Source organism: Salvelinus fontinalis, chromosome 18 (genome assembly GCF_029448725.1).
Source record: "Salvelinus fontinalis isolate EN_2023a chromosome 18, ASM2944872v1, whole genome shotgun sequence".
Classification (NCBI taxonomy): Eukaryota; Metazoa; Chordata; class Actinopteri; order Salmoniformes; family Salmonidae; genus Salvelinus; species Salvelinus fontinalis.
In genome coordinates this window covers 32,342,863-32,361,848 of record NC_074682.1, presented here as the reverse complement: position 1 = coordinate 32,361,848, position 18,986 = coordinate 32,342,863, and the positions used below count along the sequence as shown (strand labels likewise).

General features: G+C 44.9%; 1 protein-coding gene across 14 annotated transcripts in view; it reads left to right on the top strand.

The window, feature by feature from the left end:
* Nucleotides 1-18,986, top strand: part of LOC129815315 (CUGBP Elav-like family member 4) — a 146,516-nt gene that overhangs the window by 119,207 nt on the left and 8,323 nt on the right. For 2 of the 14 annotated variants that reach the window (XM_055869019.1, XM_055869018.1), the window contains exons 3-12: nt 152-266; nt 854-954; nt 1,219-1,359; nt 6,128-6,269; nt 6,451-6,603; nt 12,330-12,434; nt 13,141-13,206; nt 13,412-13,492; nt 14,326-14,469; nt 18,583-18,770. In XM_055869019.1, coding sequence (XP_055724994.1) covers nt 152-266; nt 854-954; nt 1,219-1,359; nt 6,128-6,269; nt 6,451-6,603; nt 12,330-12,434; nt 13,141-13,206; nt 13,412-13,492; nt 14,326-14,469; nt 18,583-18,710 — 1,176 coding nt within the window. In that variant the 3' untranslated portion in view covers nt 18,711-18,770. The remainder of the gene's footprint in view (nt 1-151; nt 267-853; nt 955-1,218; nt 1,360-6,127; nt 6,270-6,450; nt 6,604-12,329; nt 12,435-13,140; nt 13,207-13,411; nt 13,493-14,325; nt 14,470-18,582; nt 18,771-18,986) is intronic. The other 12 variants (XM_055869021.1, XM_055869020.1, XM_055869014.1 and 9 more) reach the window with 9 other exon arrangements.

The following is an 18,986-nucleotide window of genomic DNA, read 5'->3' as shown; positions in this document are numbered from 1 at the left end:
GACATTTATTTATTTATCTATTTATTTGAGTTTGAACAATTGACACCTTGAATTAGAATCCTTGAAACCTTTCCGGCATTTATCTTTAGATGTGCAATAGCTTATGTCTGGCTAACAGTGATCTTAAAAGCTTTACCATCCTCTTCATCAGGCTCGGGGTGAAGTTTCCCCTAGGTACAGATCTAGGATCAGCTTCCCCTCCCCCAATCCTAACATGAACCATTTGTGGGAAAAATGCCAAACTGACCCAAGATCGGCGTCTAGGGGTAACTTCACCGTACACCCTTCATCAGTGCGCTTTATTGACAGGCTTCAGTAGTAAACCTCATTAGCTTCTTCAGTGCCGCTTCATTGCTTCACTTCATTATCAGTGGGCTGACTCTAATCAATAGGCTCCATCACAACTAAGCCCAATAATTACTGTATGCTTGATCATTCACAGTTATCAGTAAGCCTCATCAGTGAGCTCCTTCAGTGAGTTGAATGGGAACGACGGCATGGGGGATGCCGAATTTTTGCTGTGAGCTTGATCATCTAGACTCATCACTAGGTTTAATCGATAGTAACACTTCAGTGGTAGTAAGGGTTACACTGTAAGTGTAAGCATCATCGTTAGGCTTCATCAGTTAACTTCTAATGAAAGCGGGTTTGAATGATGTGGGTATTAAACATCTATTCCACGTTGGTTAAAATTTTAATTTCATTGCAATGACGTGGAAACAACATTGATTCAACCAGTGTGTGCCCCGTGGGTAGTGACTGACTGTCTGACTGACTGTCTTTTCTGTCTCTTTCTCACTACCTGCTTCTCTCTCTTTCTCTCTGTTTCTCTCTCTGTTTCTCTCTCTCTCAGGTTGTGCGTTTGTAAAGTACTCCTCTCACGCTGAAGCTCAGGCAGCTATCAGTGCACTACACGGCAGCCAGACAATGCCTGTGAGTTCAGTATTCAATATGGTGAGTGTATCAGCTAGTGTGTGTCCTTTGTATTGTGTGTGTGTATGTGTTAACATATGTACTCCTTTGCTCTCTGTGTGTGTGTGTGTGTGTGTGTGTGTGTGTGTGTGTGTGTGTGTGTGTGTGTGTGTGTGTGTGTGTGTGTGTGTGTGTGTGTGTGTGTGTGTGTGTGTGTGTGTGTGTGTGTGTGTGTGTGTGTGTGTGTGTGTGTGTGTGTGCGTGCGTGCGTGCGTGCGTGCGTGCGTGCGTGCGTGTGTGTGGCAGGGTGCATCCTCAAGTCTGGTGGTGAAGTTTGCCGACACAGATAAGGAGCGCACCATCCGGCGCATGCAGCAGATGGCTGGTCAGATGGGTATTTTCAACCCCATGGCCCTGCAGTTTGGGGCCTACGGGGCCTATGCACAGGTAGGACACACCAGGGGAGAATGACTTCCCCCTCTCATTAAAGCCACGGATATTCAAGGCCGACCACGGTACTGCAGGCATAGTTAGCAGAAAACAGGATCCCCCATTATAGTGAATGGAAAAAATGGAAATTTTCGTGGTCAATTTTTGTGTAAATGAAAAAATGTTTAGAAGACAATCATGGTACCAATAATTGCATCTAATACACCAGATGTATGTCCTTGAACCAAGCATTTCTTTATTGCATACAGAAGAAGCTATAAGGATCATTTTGTTGCTAACAGCAACCTGCAGTACCCCGGTCTGCAATTCAACTTGAATTACTAAATGAGTGGGGGTAGTACAAATGTTCACTCTAAGCTGCGCATGTGAGCCAGCCACACAGAATAAATATCAGCCCACACTCAACACACTCACTCAACTTTCTAGAGCAGTGGTCAGCAACCGGTCAATATTGCCAAGCATTTCTGTAAAGGGGACCTCTCGAGAGGCGCAGCGGTCTAAGGCACTGCATCACAGTGCTAGCTGCGTCACTACAGATCCTGGTTCGATCCCAGGCTGTGTCGCAGCCGTCCGCGCCCAGGAGACCCATGAGGCGGCGCACAATTGTCCCAGCATCGTCCGGGTTAGGGGAGGGTTTGGCTGGCCAGTATGTCCTTGTCCCATTGTGCTCTAGTGACTCCTGCGGCGGGCCGGCCACATGCATGCTGACACGCCAGGTGTACAGTGTTTCCTCCGACACATTGGTGCGGCTGGATTCCGGGTTAAGCGAGCAATGTGTCAAGAAGCAGTGTGGCTTGGCAGGGTCGTATTTCGGAGCACGCACGTCTCTTGACCTTCGCCTCTCCCGAGTCCGTAAAGGAATTTGCAGCGATGGGACAAGACTGTAACTACCAATTGGGGAGAAAAAGGGATTAAAAAATGATTAATTAAAAAAAAACTATTTCTGTAAAAACCCAATGATTTATTTTATTGGTCTCGGCCTGTTGGCAGTAGGTGCACCCAATTCAACTGCCCTGCGCGCCGGGTAGGTAAACTGTTGCCTTTTTTAACCATTTCATGTGTCTGAAGGTACAAACTCTGCTTTCCCGGTGGGAGAGCAAATCAAGTAGCTGCAGTGACCGTGTCTCCAGTAACAGAGCAGGCATAAAAGAAAGCTAGAGCAAAGTTTATAGGGTAAGATTTCAAAACCAGACTAGAGAGAGACTGTCAATGAATACAGCAAAGAGCTACTGTTTTTATGAGTGAGTTCATGTTTAAGTTCTTACTCAGCACTGTCAACACATTCTATTCAACACTTTTAGAATCCATAAAATGCGCATTCTTCCTATTTCCCCTCAGTGCTACAACAAGCACTGCAGCAGTAATGAATGAGTAGGAAAGCGTATCTATAGGCTTGCGCTGTTGTTATTATTAGCAGCTTGGGTCTTTTTAATATTGAGGAATATTTCACTTTCTCTGTTCTAACAGAGAGTAACAACATGAATTTGTGTATGAGGCTGAAATAATGAGGTGCGACTCAAGTTTCGCCATAAGCTGGGAGACGGTGTCCCTTTTTGGTCAGTGTCAATGAGAGCTGAGGGATGAGCGGAGGGATGTTGAGAGGCGGCACCTCAGTCTGCTGCTGTCTTCTTCCGCTGAGACTGACCATCAGATGTAGGCACCATCAGTCCAGTAAAATAAAAATACAATTATTTAACTGTATGCTCACTTTGCCGTGCCTTACAAGTGATACAACAATGGCTCTATTACTGGTGTGATCATATAGCCTACTTCAAATGGCCCGAACAACAATGCATTGGCAGGGCAATTCAAGTAAAGCCAATATGCAGTGATAATGTATTGGACCTATAGCTTACTGGACAAACCTCATTGCTACAGTACTGTTTTTAATTGTTTAATGTTGCATAGGCTTACATTTTTTAAGTCAGGTTAAAAACAATCTGAGCGGTAGATCTCAGCTTCAATTTTGACTGAGAAAATGTTGGCGACCACTGTTCTAGTTTTTTCCCTGTTAAAACTTCTCAGAGATAGGGGGCAGCATTTGGAATTTTGGATGAAAAACATGCCCAAATTAAACTGCCTGCTACTCATGCCCAGAAGCAAAGATATGCATAGTATTAGTATATTTGGATAGAAAACACTCTGAAGTTTCTAAAACTGTTTGAATCATGTCTGTGACTATAACAGAACTTATTTGGCAGGTGAAACCCTGAGGACAAACCATTCAGATTTTTTTTGTTTGAGGTCACTCTCTTTTCAATGAGTTTTCATTGGGAATCCAGATTTCGAAGGGACCTTCTTGCAGTTCCTATCGCTTCCACTGGATATCAACAGTTTTTAGAAATTGGTTGAGGTTTTTCCTTTGAGAAATGAAGAAGTAACACTGTTCAGAATGAGGATCGAGGGATGTGTACTCTTTGTTAGAGGCGCATTACACAGAGGCTCGCTACACTTTGTTTTCCTCTGTTATTGAACACAGATCATTTCATCTTCAATTTTATCGATTATTCACGTTACAAAATACCGAAAGTTGTATTACAAAAGTAGTTTGAAATGTTTGGACAAAGCTTACAGGTAACTTTTGTAGTCATGTTGCGCGAGTTGGAACCAGTGTTTTTCTGGATCAAACGCGCCAAATAAATTGACATTTTGGATATATATCGACGGAATTAATCGAACAAAAGGACCATTTGTGATGTTTATGGGACATATTGGAGTGCCAACAGAAGCTCGTCAAAGGTAAGGCATGAATTATATCTTTATTTCTGCGTCTTGTGTCGCGCCTGGAGGGTTGAAATATGATGGTCTGTGTTTGTTTGCTTGGGTGCTATGCTCAGATAATAGCATCGTTTGCTTTCGCCGTAAAGCATTTTTGAAATCTGACACATTGGCTGGATTCACAACAAGTGTAGCTTTAATTTGGTATATTGAATGTGATTTCATGAAAGTTTAATTTTTATAATAATTTATTTGAATTTGGTGCTCTGCATTTTCACTGGATGTTGGCCAGTTGGGACGCTAGCGTCCCACATATCCCAGAGAGTGTAACGGCAGCCTTCCCTCTCTTCACGAGAAGAGAGGGTGTAACAGGGATTGGACCAACACGCAGCGTAGCCAGTGCTCAACATGTTTAATAAAACGAAAAACAGTGAACACTTACAACGAATACAAAATAACAAATGTGGCAAACCGATACAGCCCTATCTGGTGCAGAGAAAACACAAAGACAGGAAACAACCACCCACAAACCCCAACACAAAACAAGCCACCTATGGTCAGAACGTGACAGAGAGGTTTTAACCTGTTCATACAATTGTCCTTCAGACAAGGAGGTGACTGAAAATGTTGTTGTGTTGCTTGATGCAAGAAAATACTTTACAAAATAAAATGCATTATTATTCCCATTCCATTATAACAGAGAATCAGACAAATTATGCTACCCTTAGCGTATTCAAGCCTGTCTCAAAAAACAACACTGCCCCTTTAAGAAAAAAAATGAACTCTTTTCCTGACTCGCTTTTCAAAGATGTCTAGAAATGTACACATTTTGTGCTCTTGTAGGAATCAATCACACCCCTATCGCTGACTACAAATGATCTATAACTGGGCTAATAACTCACTAACTAGCAAAGGATGTGAACAAATGTGCACGTGGCTATATGCAGCTCTGACTTTGATCTCAAAACAAGCGCATCTACTCACGACCGCTCGTACTGTAAACACAGTCCAGTTCAAAGCAAATGGCACAGATCCATATACGGCAATGGTCTATTTGCATATAGGCATACGGCAGCTCTGATTGTTTATGCCACACCGGTCTGTGTAGAGTACGGGCAGAGTTGTACGTGTTAATGCAATATAATCCTACTCTGATGCTTTCTGCCTACAATGTTGCATTTAAAGTGGCAAATGTTGAGTTGATTCGATCACAATTGACACAGTAAAGGGAAACGTTTATAGTGTTGTTAATGTCAAGCCCTGCATGTTCTTTCAAACGTTTCATGGATTGTACATTGAACACCACACTTTGGCTGCTGCTGTAGGCTGAATGATAGAAGAGCTATTTCCATGTTAAAATGTTATGGGATGCATGTTCTCCATTGTTTTTGGTAGGCCACTCTGGTTGGCCTACATTATGATCAAATAGCCACCGTAGCCTACTTGGCCACTGTTAAAACTATAACTTAAAACGTACAGTGTTCACAGTAAATGCGACCTGATATTTACTCAGTGGGGAAATATTTTGGAGGGAACATTGGGCAGCACTGAGCTCGCCTGCAACATCACTTCCTGGAGTAGCTCAAACGGCGCATATTATGTCTCCATGAGACGCCATTTGGCTTCGATGTGCTCCTGAGTTTCACATAGGAATGAATGGTGTCACGTAATCGATGGCTGTGTCCATTCATATATACAGTCCTTTACACACACACACACACACACACACAAATTAGAATATGAGCCGAAGTATAAAAAAAGTAAAAATTGTGCAGAATAAGAAAGTCACACTCTCCATCCCTCTCTCCTGAGTGGCACGGCAATCTAAGGCACTGCATCTCAGTGCTAGAGCCGTCACTACAGACCCTGGTTCCCATGGAGTGGCGCACAATTGTCCCAGCTTCATCTGGGTTAGGGTTTGGCCGGGTTAGGCTGTCATTACAAATACAAATTTGTTCTTGACTGACTTGCCTAGTTAAATAAAGGTTAAATAAAATTTTTTTTTAAATATCTCCCTCTCTCCACCTCACTACATCTCTCCATGCAGGTGCAGCAGCAGCAGGCAGCGTTGATGGCGTCAGTCGGGCAGGGGGGCTACCTCAGCCCCATGGCAGCCTTTGCCGCTGCACAGATGCAGCACATGGCCACCATCAACGGCCTCCCAGGGGGGCACATGACCCCCACGTCAGGTGAGGTCAAGGGTTCAACTTCTCCACCTGTATGGCAATATTAAGATATTATCAGCTGTCGGGTGTGGGGGGGACTTAGTTGTCAGTAAAAAACACCCTTCGTGGTCAGTTGTCAGACCAAACTTTGTCAGTTAACTGGCAATGTCCCTTGCTCATCTCTTTCTTTCTTTCTCTCTGCCAGGTGGCAGTACCCCCCCTGGTATTGGCGCACCCACAGTGACCAGTATCCCCTCGCCCATCAGTGTGAATGGTTTCGCTGGGATGCCCCCCCATCAGGCCAATGGGCAGCCCACTGCCGAAGCTGTGTACACCAACGGGATACACCCCTATCCTGGTAAGCCACCTCAAACCACCCATCCACCTACCACAAACATTCAGCACAACACACACTGCAGAGGACATATACTTGCTGAAGGATATTTAAAGACAAAATAACACACACTCGCTGTGATACATGTGTAGGGCAGCCCCCGAAGTGACACTTCATTTCACTGTATGCAGAATTTCTTCTGTGTAGCCTTAGGAATTCAGCATTCTCTGTGCTGATCTTGCCAACCCCCATTGTCTGACCACTGAGAAGCAAATGATGTAGGTATCGCTCCACAGCTAGTCAGGAACAAACAAGAGAAAGATCAATGAATCTAAGACCCTTTAATAAGTCTCTGAGTTGTTTGGATTCAACATCTGAGTTGTTGACCAATAGTATTACTCTAAAGTTAACTTTCAATCAGACAGACCTACAGGATGTAACCTCTGCTTCTCAGAGGTGAGACAATGGGGGTTGGCAAGATCAACACAGAGAATGTTGAATTCCTAAGACAAAACAGAGGAAATTCTTCCATTCAGTGAAAAGAAGAGTCACTTCGGGGGCTGCCCTACACACATTCACTACAATGTACACTGGCTTAACACATGCAGAGTAGAACGCAGACTCGCCACAAAGCATGCAAGGTGCAACCAATGATTGACATATACAGTAGGCCTACATGCATAGAACAAGAGCCATGTATAATTGTAACGGCTTTCTTCCTGGGATGAAGGAGAGGACCAAAATGCAGCACAGTTAGTGTTCAACATGTTTAATAAAGAATGACAATAACGTGAACACTATACAAACTACAAAATAACAAACGTGAAAACCGAGACAGTCCTATCTGGTGCAGAACACAAACACAGAGACAGGAAACAAACACCCACAAAATACACGTGAAACCCCGGCTGCCGGCTGCCTTAGTATGATTCTCAATCAGGGACAACGATTGACAGCTGCCTCTGATTGAGAATCATACCAGGCCGAACACAAAATCCCAACATAGAAAATCACACATAGACAAACCCACCCAAATCACGCCCTGACCGACTAAATAAATACAAGACAAAAGAAAACAGGTCAGGAACTTGACATAACACCCCCCTTAAGGTGCGAACTCCGGGCGCACCAGCATAAACTCTAGGGGAGGGTCTGGGTGGGCGTCTGTCCACGGTGGCGGCTCTGGCGCTGGTCGTGGTCCCCACCCCACCATAGTCAATTCCCTCTTCCGTAGCCTCCTCCAAATTAACCCCACTAGATTAAGGAGCAGCACCGGACTAAGGGGCAGCACCGGACTGAGGGGCAACACCGGACTGAGGGGCAGCACCTGACTCAGGGGCAGCACCGGACTGAGGGGCAGCACCGGACTGAGGGACGGATCCTGGCTGGCTGGCTCTGGCGGATCCTGGCTGGCTGGCTCTGGCGGATCCTGGCTGGCTGGCTCTGGCGGATCCTGGCTGGACGGCTCTGGCTGGTCCTGGCTGGACGGCTCTGGCTGGTCCTGGCTAGACGGCTCTGGCTGGTCCTGGCTGGACGGCTCTGGCTGCTCATGGCTGGACGGCTCTGGCTGGTCCTGGCTGGACGGCTCTGGCTGCTCATGGCTGGCTGGCGGCTCTGGCTGCTCATGGCAGGCTGGCGGCTCGGGCTGCTCATGGCCGGCTGGCTCGGGCTGCTCATGGCCGGCTGGCTCTGGCAGATCCTGGCTGGTTGGCGGTCCTGGCGGATCCTGGCTGGCTGGCTGGCTCTGGCTGGTCCTGGCTGGATGGCTCTGGCTGGTCCTGGCTGGACGGCTCTGGCTGGTCCTGGCTGGACGGCTCTGGCTGCTCCTGTCTGGCGGAAGGCTCTGGCTGCTCCTGTCTGGCGGAATGCTCTGGCTGCTCCTGTCTGGCGGAAGGCTCTGGCTGCTCCTGTCTGGCGGACGGCTCTGGCTGCTCCTGTCTGGCGGACGGCTCTGGCTGCTCCTGTCTGGCGGACGGCTCTGGCTGCTCCTGTCTGGCGGACGGCTCTGGCTGCTCCTGTCTGGCGGACGGCTCTGACGGCTCGGGACAGACGGGCAGCTCTGACGGCTCGGGATAGACGGGCAGCTCAGGACAGACGGACAGCTCTGACGGCTCGGGACAGACGGACAGCTCTGACGGCTCGGGACAGACGGACAGCTCTGACGGTGCTGTGCAGGCAGGCACCTCAGACAGCGCTGGGCAGGCAGGCAGCTCAGACAGCGCTGGGCAGGCAGACAGTTCAGACAGCGCTGGGCAGGCAGACAGTTCAGACACTGGCTGCGCTGGAGAGGAGGAAGGCTCTGACAGCACTGGACAGGTGGGAGCACCTGGAGAGAGAAGACGGAGAGACAGCCTGGTGCGGGGAGCTGCCACCGGAGGGCTGGTACGTGGAGGTGGCACCGGAAAAACCGGACCGTGAAGGAGGACACGCGCTCTTGAGCACCGAGCCTGCCCAACCTTACCAGGTTGAATGGTCCCCGTAGCCCTGCCAGTGCGGCGAGGTGGAAAAATCCGCACTGAGCTATGCTGGCGAACCGGGGACACCATTTGTAAGGCTGGTGCCATGTACGCCGGCCCGAGGAGACGCACTGGAGGCCAGATGCGTTGGGCCAGCTTCATGATACCCGGCTCGATGCCCAACCTAGCCCGGCCAGTGCGGCAAGGTGGAATAGCCCGCACTGGACTAAGCACGCGTACTGGGGACACCGTGCGCTTTACCGCATAGCACGGTGTCTGACCAGTACGACGCCCTCTCACTCCACGGTAAGCACGGGGAGTTGGCTCAGGTATCCTACCCGGCTTTGCCATTCTCCGCGTGTGCCCCCCCCCCCCCCCCCACAATAAATTTTTGGGTCTGACTCTCGGGCTTCCGTGCTAGCCGCGTACCTTCATACCGCCGGTTCCTATCTCCGGTTGCCTCTGCTCTCCGAGCTGCCTCCAGCTGTTCCCATGGGAGGCGATCCTTTCCAGACAGGATCTCCTCCCATGTGTAGCAACCCTTGCCGTCCAAAACGTCCTTCCATGTCCAATTCTCCCTTTTGCGCTGCTGCTGCTGCTGCTGCTGCTGCTGCTGCGCTGCTGCTGCTGTCGCTGCCCTTTTCCACTCTGCTTGGTCCTTTGGTGGTGGGTGTTTCTGTAACGGCTTTCTTCCTGGGATGAAGGAGAGGACCAAAATGCAGCGCAGTTAGTGTTCAACATGTTTAATAAAGAATGACAATAACGTGAACACTATACAAACTACAAAATAACAAACGTGAAAACCGAGACAGTCCTATCTGGTGCAGAACACAAACACAGAGACAGGAAACAAACACCCACAAAATACACGTGAAAACCCGGCTGCCTTAGTATGATTCTCAATCAGGGACAACAATTGACAGCTGCCTCTGATTGAGAATCATACCAGGCCGAACACAAAATCCCAACATAGAAAATCACACATAGACAAACCCACCCAACTCACGCCCTGACCAACTAAATAAATACAAGACAAAAGAAAACAGGTCAGGAACGTGACAATAATATATGTTACATATTACCCAATTTTACACATTTACCTGAATCTTTGAATTCCCAAAGACTGATTGAATTACCGAGAAACTTAAATTAATAGCCCAGGATTTTATTTGCTTAAATCAGGCGCGTATTATACACACAGCTTTTGCTCATTTGCAGTTAATTGTTTATTTCCAGCGTTCACTTCCAGCATTTTAAGCAATTTCTTCATTTTCTGCACTAATGTGTAATCATTTACACACTGTGTCAAGTTTATTTTGACTCAGCATCCTTCTATAAAAAAACTTTTCCTTGACAGAATAATGATTCTCCTCTTTTATTGTGCATTTTCATCAGTTCTTACTTTCGCCACTAGAAGGCGATCGGGCATTTTCTGGGGTCTGTACTACCAAAGTTGTTAACTGCTTTTGTGTTTGCCAGTTAGCTAGTACTGATGGGAAGTTTGGGTCTTTTTTTCAACTCATCTTTTGACTAATTTTGTTCATTTGAGTCAGTAATACCTAGAGCAGACAGGACCCCTTACCTGCTAAAAATGAACTGAAAACTTTAATGGGTCATGATTCTACCAGCCTCTTGTTCGCATATTGTCTTTCCACATAGGAGGCTTATTAGAAGTTGTCATTTGTGACTGAGACTTGTAAAAGTGTGCTTTAAACAATTAACATTTGTTGATTGCTAGGCATACAAATACGATTATTTCTTGATACATTTGAAACAAGGTCCAGTTGTGACCGCAACTAGACTAGATTGCAAACGACTCTTGGCAGAATGCCTTGCTTGACTGCCACGAGGGTGATAAACAGAATGCCTTGCTTGACTGCCACGAGGGTGATAAACAGAATGCCTTGCTTGACTGCCACGAGGGTGATAAACAGAATGCCTTGCTTGACTGCCACGAGGGTGATAAACAGAATGCCTTGCTTGACTGCCACGAGGGTGATAAACAGAATGCCTTACTTGACTGCCACGAGGGTGATAAACAGAATGCCTTGCTTGACTGCCACGAGGGTGATAAACAGAATGCCTTGCTTGACTGCCACGAGGGTGATAAACAGAATGCCTTGCTTGACTGCCACGAGGGTGATAAACAGAATGCCTTGCTTGACTGCCACGAGGGTGATAAACAGAATGCCTTGCTTGACTGCCACGAGGGTGATAAACAGAATGCCTTGCTTGACTGCCACGAGGGTGATAAACAGAATGCCTTGCTTAACTGCCACGAGGGTGATAAACAGAATTCCGTTTGCGAACTGCAGCCCCGCAAACGATTTGTTCTCGAGTTTGTTGAGCAGAAGCTGTGTATGTTTTGGTTCTAAAAAGCTGTGTGCATCATAACATTCAAAAATCTATTAATTGCATACATTTTTCCACCATGTGATCAATTATCAGTTCTAAAAGTGTATTTTTCTTATTTATGCTCATGATCTATTTTCCTGCGCTCATATGACAGATATTTCATGGTCGGACTCGGAGCACGTCTCTGGACTGCCGTAGGACTCATTGTGGCCAGCACTAGCACAGGTCAAATGAACAACAAAAATTAACGAGTCACTGATTCATGACTCTTGAGTCAGTAAAAATAGTTATTCAAAAATAGCTTATCGTTCGCAAGCTGCACATCACTATTAGCTAGCAGTTATCAACTGTTAGCAGCCAATGGCTAGACGTTTCTTACTGCCGATAAAAATATATGATTTACATAATTTTTTTGAGTCATTACTGAATTATTTAATGTAACAAATCAAACATTAAACCATGTAGACAGTTCATTTAGACCCGCCGTTTTTTTGAAAGACGTTTATTTGCCGAAATGTGTGCCATTGCCCGGCTATTAGAAGGGACAGGTGGCTTTTTGAGACTGTGTTTAATTTAATATTTTACACGGTTCTCACGTGTAATAATGATGTGGCTGTGGTGCAAATCTGTGACTGAGGGTAACTTGTGCAGCAAGTCTATTTTGCCCCAAACATTTCCCATCCTTTCAGAGGGGCATGATGTTGGATTCTTTTCAGGAGGGCTGGCTGTATTGAAAAACAGGTTTTTGTAGTCATCTTACAAAGGACAAAGAAACAAACAGCTGTGTTATGAATTGTAAGAAAGGTGTTTATAAAAGGCTATAAAGATTGCTGATGTACAGTATGCGCTTGCATCATGTTCCAATGTTAGCCAGTATGTGTCAATGTCCTTGGGTTTGTGAATAGTGGAGGAAATGCTTTTTCTCCAATCTCTTTCCAGTGTTACAGGAGGTGGTTTTTAGAGAGGACTCTGAGAAAAACGGTTTGGCTCAGCGGAGTTGTTTTGGAGTTCAGGGTGGCTGCTTCCTCTCTTCTCTCTCTGAAGGTACCCATCCTCAAGCCTTTCTCCCCCCTGTGTGTGTGTGTGTGTGTCTGTCTGTCTGTGAGAGAAAGAAGTATGTGCATGTGTGGAAATGTGGGTGTGTTTACATGCATGTGTGTGACAGTGTGGTTCTGATGAGTGTGTGTAGTGGCATGGTATTGGTTATTATTTAGGTGTAATATTTCCAATTCGCTGTGTGTCTGTAACATGTTTTGGTCCAAAAATGTGCACCACACAAGAATGTCATATAGTGCCAGGAGTTCTTGAGCGGATCTACATTAATCTTGGCGTGTTATAGTGGTCAATCTGGTCATTAAAACTGTTCAAATTGGTGTCTGTATGTGTGGAAATATAGCCAGTCCCAGACTGTGTCCTTTTTGCCCAGTTGTTTGAGAGAAAATGGTGAGAGACAGGAGAGATTAAGTTAAATTGCCATTCACGCTCAAACACAGCACAGTCACTCCATATCTCCCTCTCTAACCGTTTCATGTCTCCCTCTCTAACCATTTCATATCTCCCTCTCTAACCACTTCATATCTCCCTCTCTAACTGTTTAATTTCTCCCTCTCTAACCGTTTCATATCTCCCTCTCTAACCGTTTCATATCTCCTTCTCTAACCACTTCCTATCTCCCTCTGTTTCTTCCCATCCTTACTGTTTTTTCCTACTCTTCTTGTCCTTTCACTCTCTCTCCTTCTCTTCGACTCAGCAGCTCAGAGTCCCACTGCAGCAGATCACCTACAGCAGGCTTACACAGGAGTCCAGCAGTATGCAGGTATGTCACTCTCACATGGTGTGTGTGTATGCATAATCTGATATGTAGGTGTGTGTGTGTGTAAAAACATGAGTCTTAGCGTCTTATCAAATACATGTGTGTGTGTATAAATATTTTTGTGCACGGCGTGAGTGTGTAGGTGTGTGCGCTCGGCTCTCCAGCCTTTGAGTGTTATCTGATCTGCTTATGTATGTGTGTGTCTTAGCAGCCTACCCTGCTGCATATGGCCAGATCAGCCAGGCCTTTCCCCAGCCTCCTCCCATCATCCCACAACAGCAGAGAGAAGGTGAGGCACACACACACACCAACCCTGGTCTATGCCAATCTGATCAAACTAAATGTTAAAGTGGCTGGTATTTTTTGCTTGTCTCCAGGCTCATACACTACTAACAAATCAACTGTCCCTTTCATAGCACGTCCATGCAGTCTGCCTCAAAGTTACATGAGGGGTGGACCTCAATAGCTTCCTTTCTTTGTCTTTCTTTGTCACCAGCAGAACCGGCGATTTAACATGTAGATACTTTGGGAAACAGACAATGTTCTGTGTTTTCTTTTGTCATGGAAGAAAGCCAGAGAAAGCAAGTGAGAGAGATGCATAACGGTAGACTTGCTGTAATCAGCCAATGTGGAGGGAGAACTCATTGACCTGTGTGCTGGATGACACTGGCTTGGGACTCTGGCTCCCCCCTGTGGAGTGTAGATTAAACATATGGGAATCATTTTGCATCCCAAATGGCACCCTATTCCCTTTATAGTGCACTACTTTTGACCAGAGCCCCCTATGGGGCATCATCTGATTCCAGAACTTGTTCTACAGTCTTTCTGATATCATATTATGTACCAGTTTAGTTGCATCATCATGTTGATTGGTCTTCCCCCCTTAATACCACCACCTCTCACACCCCATCCCCCTCTTCCATCCCACTCCTTTCCTCTTTCTCTCTCCCCTGCCCCTGCCCCAACCCCTCTCCTCTCCTTTCTCTCCCTGATGCCACCCCCTCTCTTCTTTCCTTTCTCTCCCCGATGCCACCGTTCCCCTCCTCTCTTTCCCCCTCTCCTCTCCCTCTCCCACTCCTTTCTCTCCCCCATCCCATCCTTCCTCTCTCTCTCTGTGTGCAGGGCCGGAGGGCTGTAACCTGTTCATCTACCACCTCCCTCAGGAGTTTGGGGATGGCGAGCTGATGCAGATGTTCCTGCCTTTCGGTAATGTCATCTCCTCCAAAGTGTTTGTGGATCGGGCGACAAACCAAAGTAAATGCTTTGGTGGGTAAAAATGATAAAACACCTGTAAAGATGATTTATTCTTCATTATTATCCTTATTATTCTTTCACATTTTTTTTAGAAAACATTGAAGAGACATTGTAAATTATATACAGTGGGGCAAAACAGTATTTAGTCAGCCACCAATTGTGCAAGTTCTCCCACTTAAAAAGATGAGAGAGGCCTTCATTTTTAATGAATTTATTTGCAAATGATGGTGGAAAATAAGTATTTGGTCACCTACAAACAAGCAAGATTTCTGGCTCTCACAGACCTGTAACTTCTTCTTTAAGAGGCTCCTCTGTCCTCCACTCGTTACCTGTATTAATGGCACCTGTTTGAACTTGTTATCAGTATAAAAGACACCTGTCCACAACCTCAAACAGTCACACTCCAAACTCCACTATGGCCAAGAGCAAAGAGCTGTCAAAGGACACCAGAAACAAAATTGTAGACCTGCACCAGGCTGGGAAGACAATCTGGGAAGACAATCAATAGGTAAGCAGCTTGGTTTGAAGAAATCAACTGTGGGAGCAATTATTAGGAAATGGAAGACATACAAGACCACTGATAATCTCCCTCGATCTGGGGCTCCATGCAAGATCTCACCCCATGGGGTCAAAATGATCACAAGAACGGTGAGCAAAAATCCCCGAACCACACGGAGGGACCTAGTGAATGACCTGCAGAGAGCTGGGACCAAAGTAACAAAGCCTACCAATAGTAACACACTACGCCGCCAGGGACTCAAATCCTGCAGTGCCAGACGTGTCCCCCTGCTTAAGCCAGTACATGTCCAGGCCTGTCTGAAGTTTGCTAGAGAGCATTTGGATGATCCAGAACAAGATTGGGAGAATGTCATATGGTCAGATGAAACCAAAATAGAACTTTTTGGTAAAAACTCAACTCGTCGTGTTTGGAGGACAAAGAATGCTGAGTTGCATCCAAAGAACACCATACCTACTGTGAAGCATGGGGGTGGAAACATCATGCTTTGGGGCTGTTTTTCTGCAAAGGGACCAGGACGACTGATCCGTGTAAAGGAAAGAATGAATGGGGCCATGTATCGTGAGATTTTGAGTGAAAACCTCCTTCCATCAGCAAGGGCATTGAAGATGAAACGTGGCTGGGTCTTTCAGCATGACAATGATCCCAAACACACCGCCCGGGCAACGAAGGAGTGGCTTCGTAAGAAGCATTTCAAGGTCCTGGAGTGGCCTAGCCAGTCTCCAGATCTCAACACCATAGAAAATCTTTGGAGGGAGTTGAAAGTCCGTGTTGCCCAGCAACAGCCCCAAAACATCACTGCTCTAGAGGAGATCTGCATGGAGGAATGGGCCAAAATACCAGCAACAGTGTGTGAAAACCTTGTGAAGACTTACAGAAAACGTTTGACCTCTGTCATTGCCAACAAAGGGTATATAACAAAGTATTGAGATAAACTTTTGTTATTGACCAAATACTTATTTTCCACCATAATTTGCAAATAAATTCATTAAAAATCCTACAATGTGATTTTCTGGATTTTATTTTCTAATTTTGTCTGTCATATTTGAAGTGTACCTATGATGAAAATTACAGGCCTCTCTCATCTTTTTAAGTGGGAGAACTTGCACAATTGGTGGCTGACTAAATACTTTTTTGCCCCACCGTAGTTGCTTGAAAATTCAGGGCCCAGGCGGGAGTGAATTTGTCTTGCGGGTCTTCTGTTACAGATACAGTGCCCTGAAAAAGTATTTGCCTCCTTTCTGGGTTTTTTCTATTTTTGCATATTTTTGACACAATGTTATCAGCTCTTCAGCAAAAACATAATATTAGATAAAGGAAACGTGAGTGAACGAATAACACAAAAATGTGATTTCTGTCATTTATTTAATAAACTTTTTGGATGACATGGGTCCCGTTATCTCTTGCGAAAACCAAACACTGCATTCCACAGTAAGAATCTCATACCAACGACCTAGCATGGTGGTGATAGTGTGATGGTTTAGGGATATTTACTGCCTCAGGACCTGGATGACTTGCTATCGTTGAAGGAACCATGAATTATGCTCTGTATCAAAATTCTACAGGAGATTGTCAGGCCATACATGAGCTAAAGCTGAAGCGCAGCTGGGTCCTGCAGCAAGACAATGATCCAAAACACACAAGCAAGTCTACATCAGAATGGCTGAAAAGCATCACATTTCAAGTTTTGCAATGGCCTAGTCAAAGTCCAGACCTAAACCCGATTGAGATGCAGGACCTGAAACGAGCAGTTTATGCTCGAAAACCCACAAATGTCGCTGAGTTAAAGCAGTTCTGCATGGAAGAGTGGGACAAAATTCATCCACAGCGATGTGAGGAACTGATCAATAACTACAGGAAGCATTTGGTTGCAGTCATTGAAGCTAAAGGTGTCACAACCAATTAAAGAGTGTAAGATGGCAATTACTTTTTCAATAATTGTAATTGTAAGATTACAATTACCTTTGTTGCATAACTTTGTTAATTAAATAAATTAAATATGTATCACATTTTTGTGTTATTTGTTCACTCAGGTTCTCTTTATCTAATATTAGGTTTTGGTTGAAGATCTGATAACATTCAGTGTCAATAATATCAAAAATAGAGAACATCAGAAAGTGGGCAAATACTTTCTCATGGCACTGTAAATGCAATGGATTTAGGGGTAGGAAACACCTGTAACTGCATCATAAAGCGATCCTTACGCTCATTAGTATGACAGAGCAGATGTTATAATGTTATGTTATATATGGGGCGGCAGGGTAGACTAGTGGTTAGACTAGTAACCGAAAAGTTGCAAGTTCAAATCCCCGAGCTGAAAAGGTACAAATCTGTCATTCTGCCCCTGAACAGGCAGTTAACCCACTGTTCCTAGGCTGTCATTGAAAATAAGAAATTGTTCTTAACTGACTTGAATAGTAAAATAAAGGTTAAAAAAAACAATAACAAAAAAAGTTGTCATAATGGTTTATGTCAGGTTAGGGTTAGGGTTAGGGTTAGGGTTAGGGTTACTTTCTACACTTTCTATGAATATCCTCTTCATAATACCTTATAAACACATTTCTAATGCCATACTGTATGAGGAATGCATTATGAAGAGGGTATCCATAGGAAGTGTTACTGCCATGGTTAGTTGGCATATCACTGAACGCTACCAGGAATGTATTGCAGCATAAACGGACGTATCATGACTGCTTATAACAGCTGTTATATGCTAATGACAGGTTTATGACAGTTAAATGACGTGGAGTTCTAGCAGTGTTACCCCCTTAAACACTCCCTCTATGGTGATACCCATGACAGGACTAGCGAAACACTTTCATTGAGTAGTCTCCACCATAGATTTACAACATCTGGAATGGACATAGTACTATTTAGTGTAACATAATCTATGAATAATTTTCATGGGCCTTTTAACAGAGGCATAATCAAAATAGATATTTATTCTTGCACTGAGAGGTGATGTTTTGCTGATTGAGTCATAAATTTTGCCGATAAAAACTAAAGTGCCGTTTCGACGAGTGATGTATGTTCTAATGCTATGGTTACTACCCTTGAATTGAGTGACCTAGTGTTGATTCTATTGCTTGCCGTTAGGCTTGTTAATGATTATTTGATGTTGTGTCAAACTGTGTCTAATGTATAGTAGCTTTAACATGCATTATATGTTATGTCCACACTATGGTATTGTAAGAGAATTGCAAATGAAGTGATACCACGTGTTTTTAAAGTGTTGTAAACAGATTTTTTTAATTTTATTCTGATAATCTGAATGGCTATGGCAGGAAATGTGCTATATTGATTATTGTATGATGAAGTACAGTATTCATTCAAGTTAATGTATGTGTGTTACAAATGTGGCAAAATGAAGAAATCATGTAATCGACTTGAAATCTGAAGAAACTTTGATCTGACCACTCCCCTCATCTTGTATTCCGTCTTCCTTCCCATCTCATGCTACCCTTTCATAAACCCCCAACTGTCACTCATATGGTCATTTCTTTGGTCTTGCACTTATCTAACTCCGTCCCTCTTCTCTATCTCTGTCACGCTATATATATTTCCATCTTCTGGTCTCTCCATCTCTCTTTCTGCGACCCATCCCCCAGGATTTGTGAGCTTCGACAACCCAGGTAGTGCCCAGGCTGCCATCCAGTCAATGAATGGCTTTCAGATCGGCATGAAGAGACTCAAGGTGCAGCTCAAGAGGCCGAAGGACGCCAACCGCCCCTACTAGCCACTCCTAGCCACCCCTGCCCTGGGGGATAAGGCAGATGCTGCACACAGGGAAACACAGGTGAGAGCAGTCACCTGCAATTAGACCCCCTAAATTATATATACAGTGCCTTCAGAAAGTATTCACACCCCTTGACTTTTTACAAGTTTTGTGTTACAGCCTGAATTTAAAATAGATTACATTGAGATTGTGTGTCACTGGCCTATACACAATACCCCATAATGTCAAAGTGGAATTGTGTTTTCAAAATTATATATTTTTTATTCAAATGAAAAG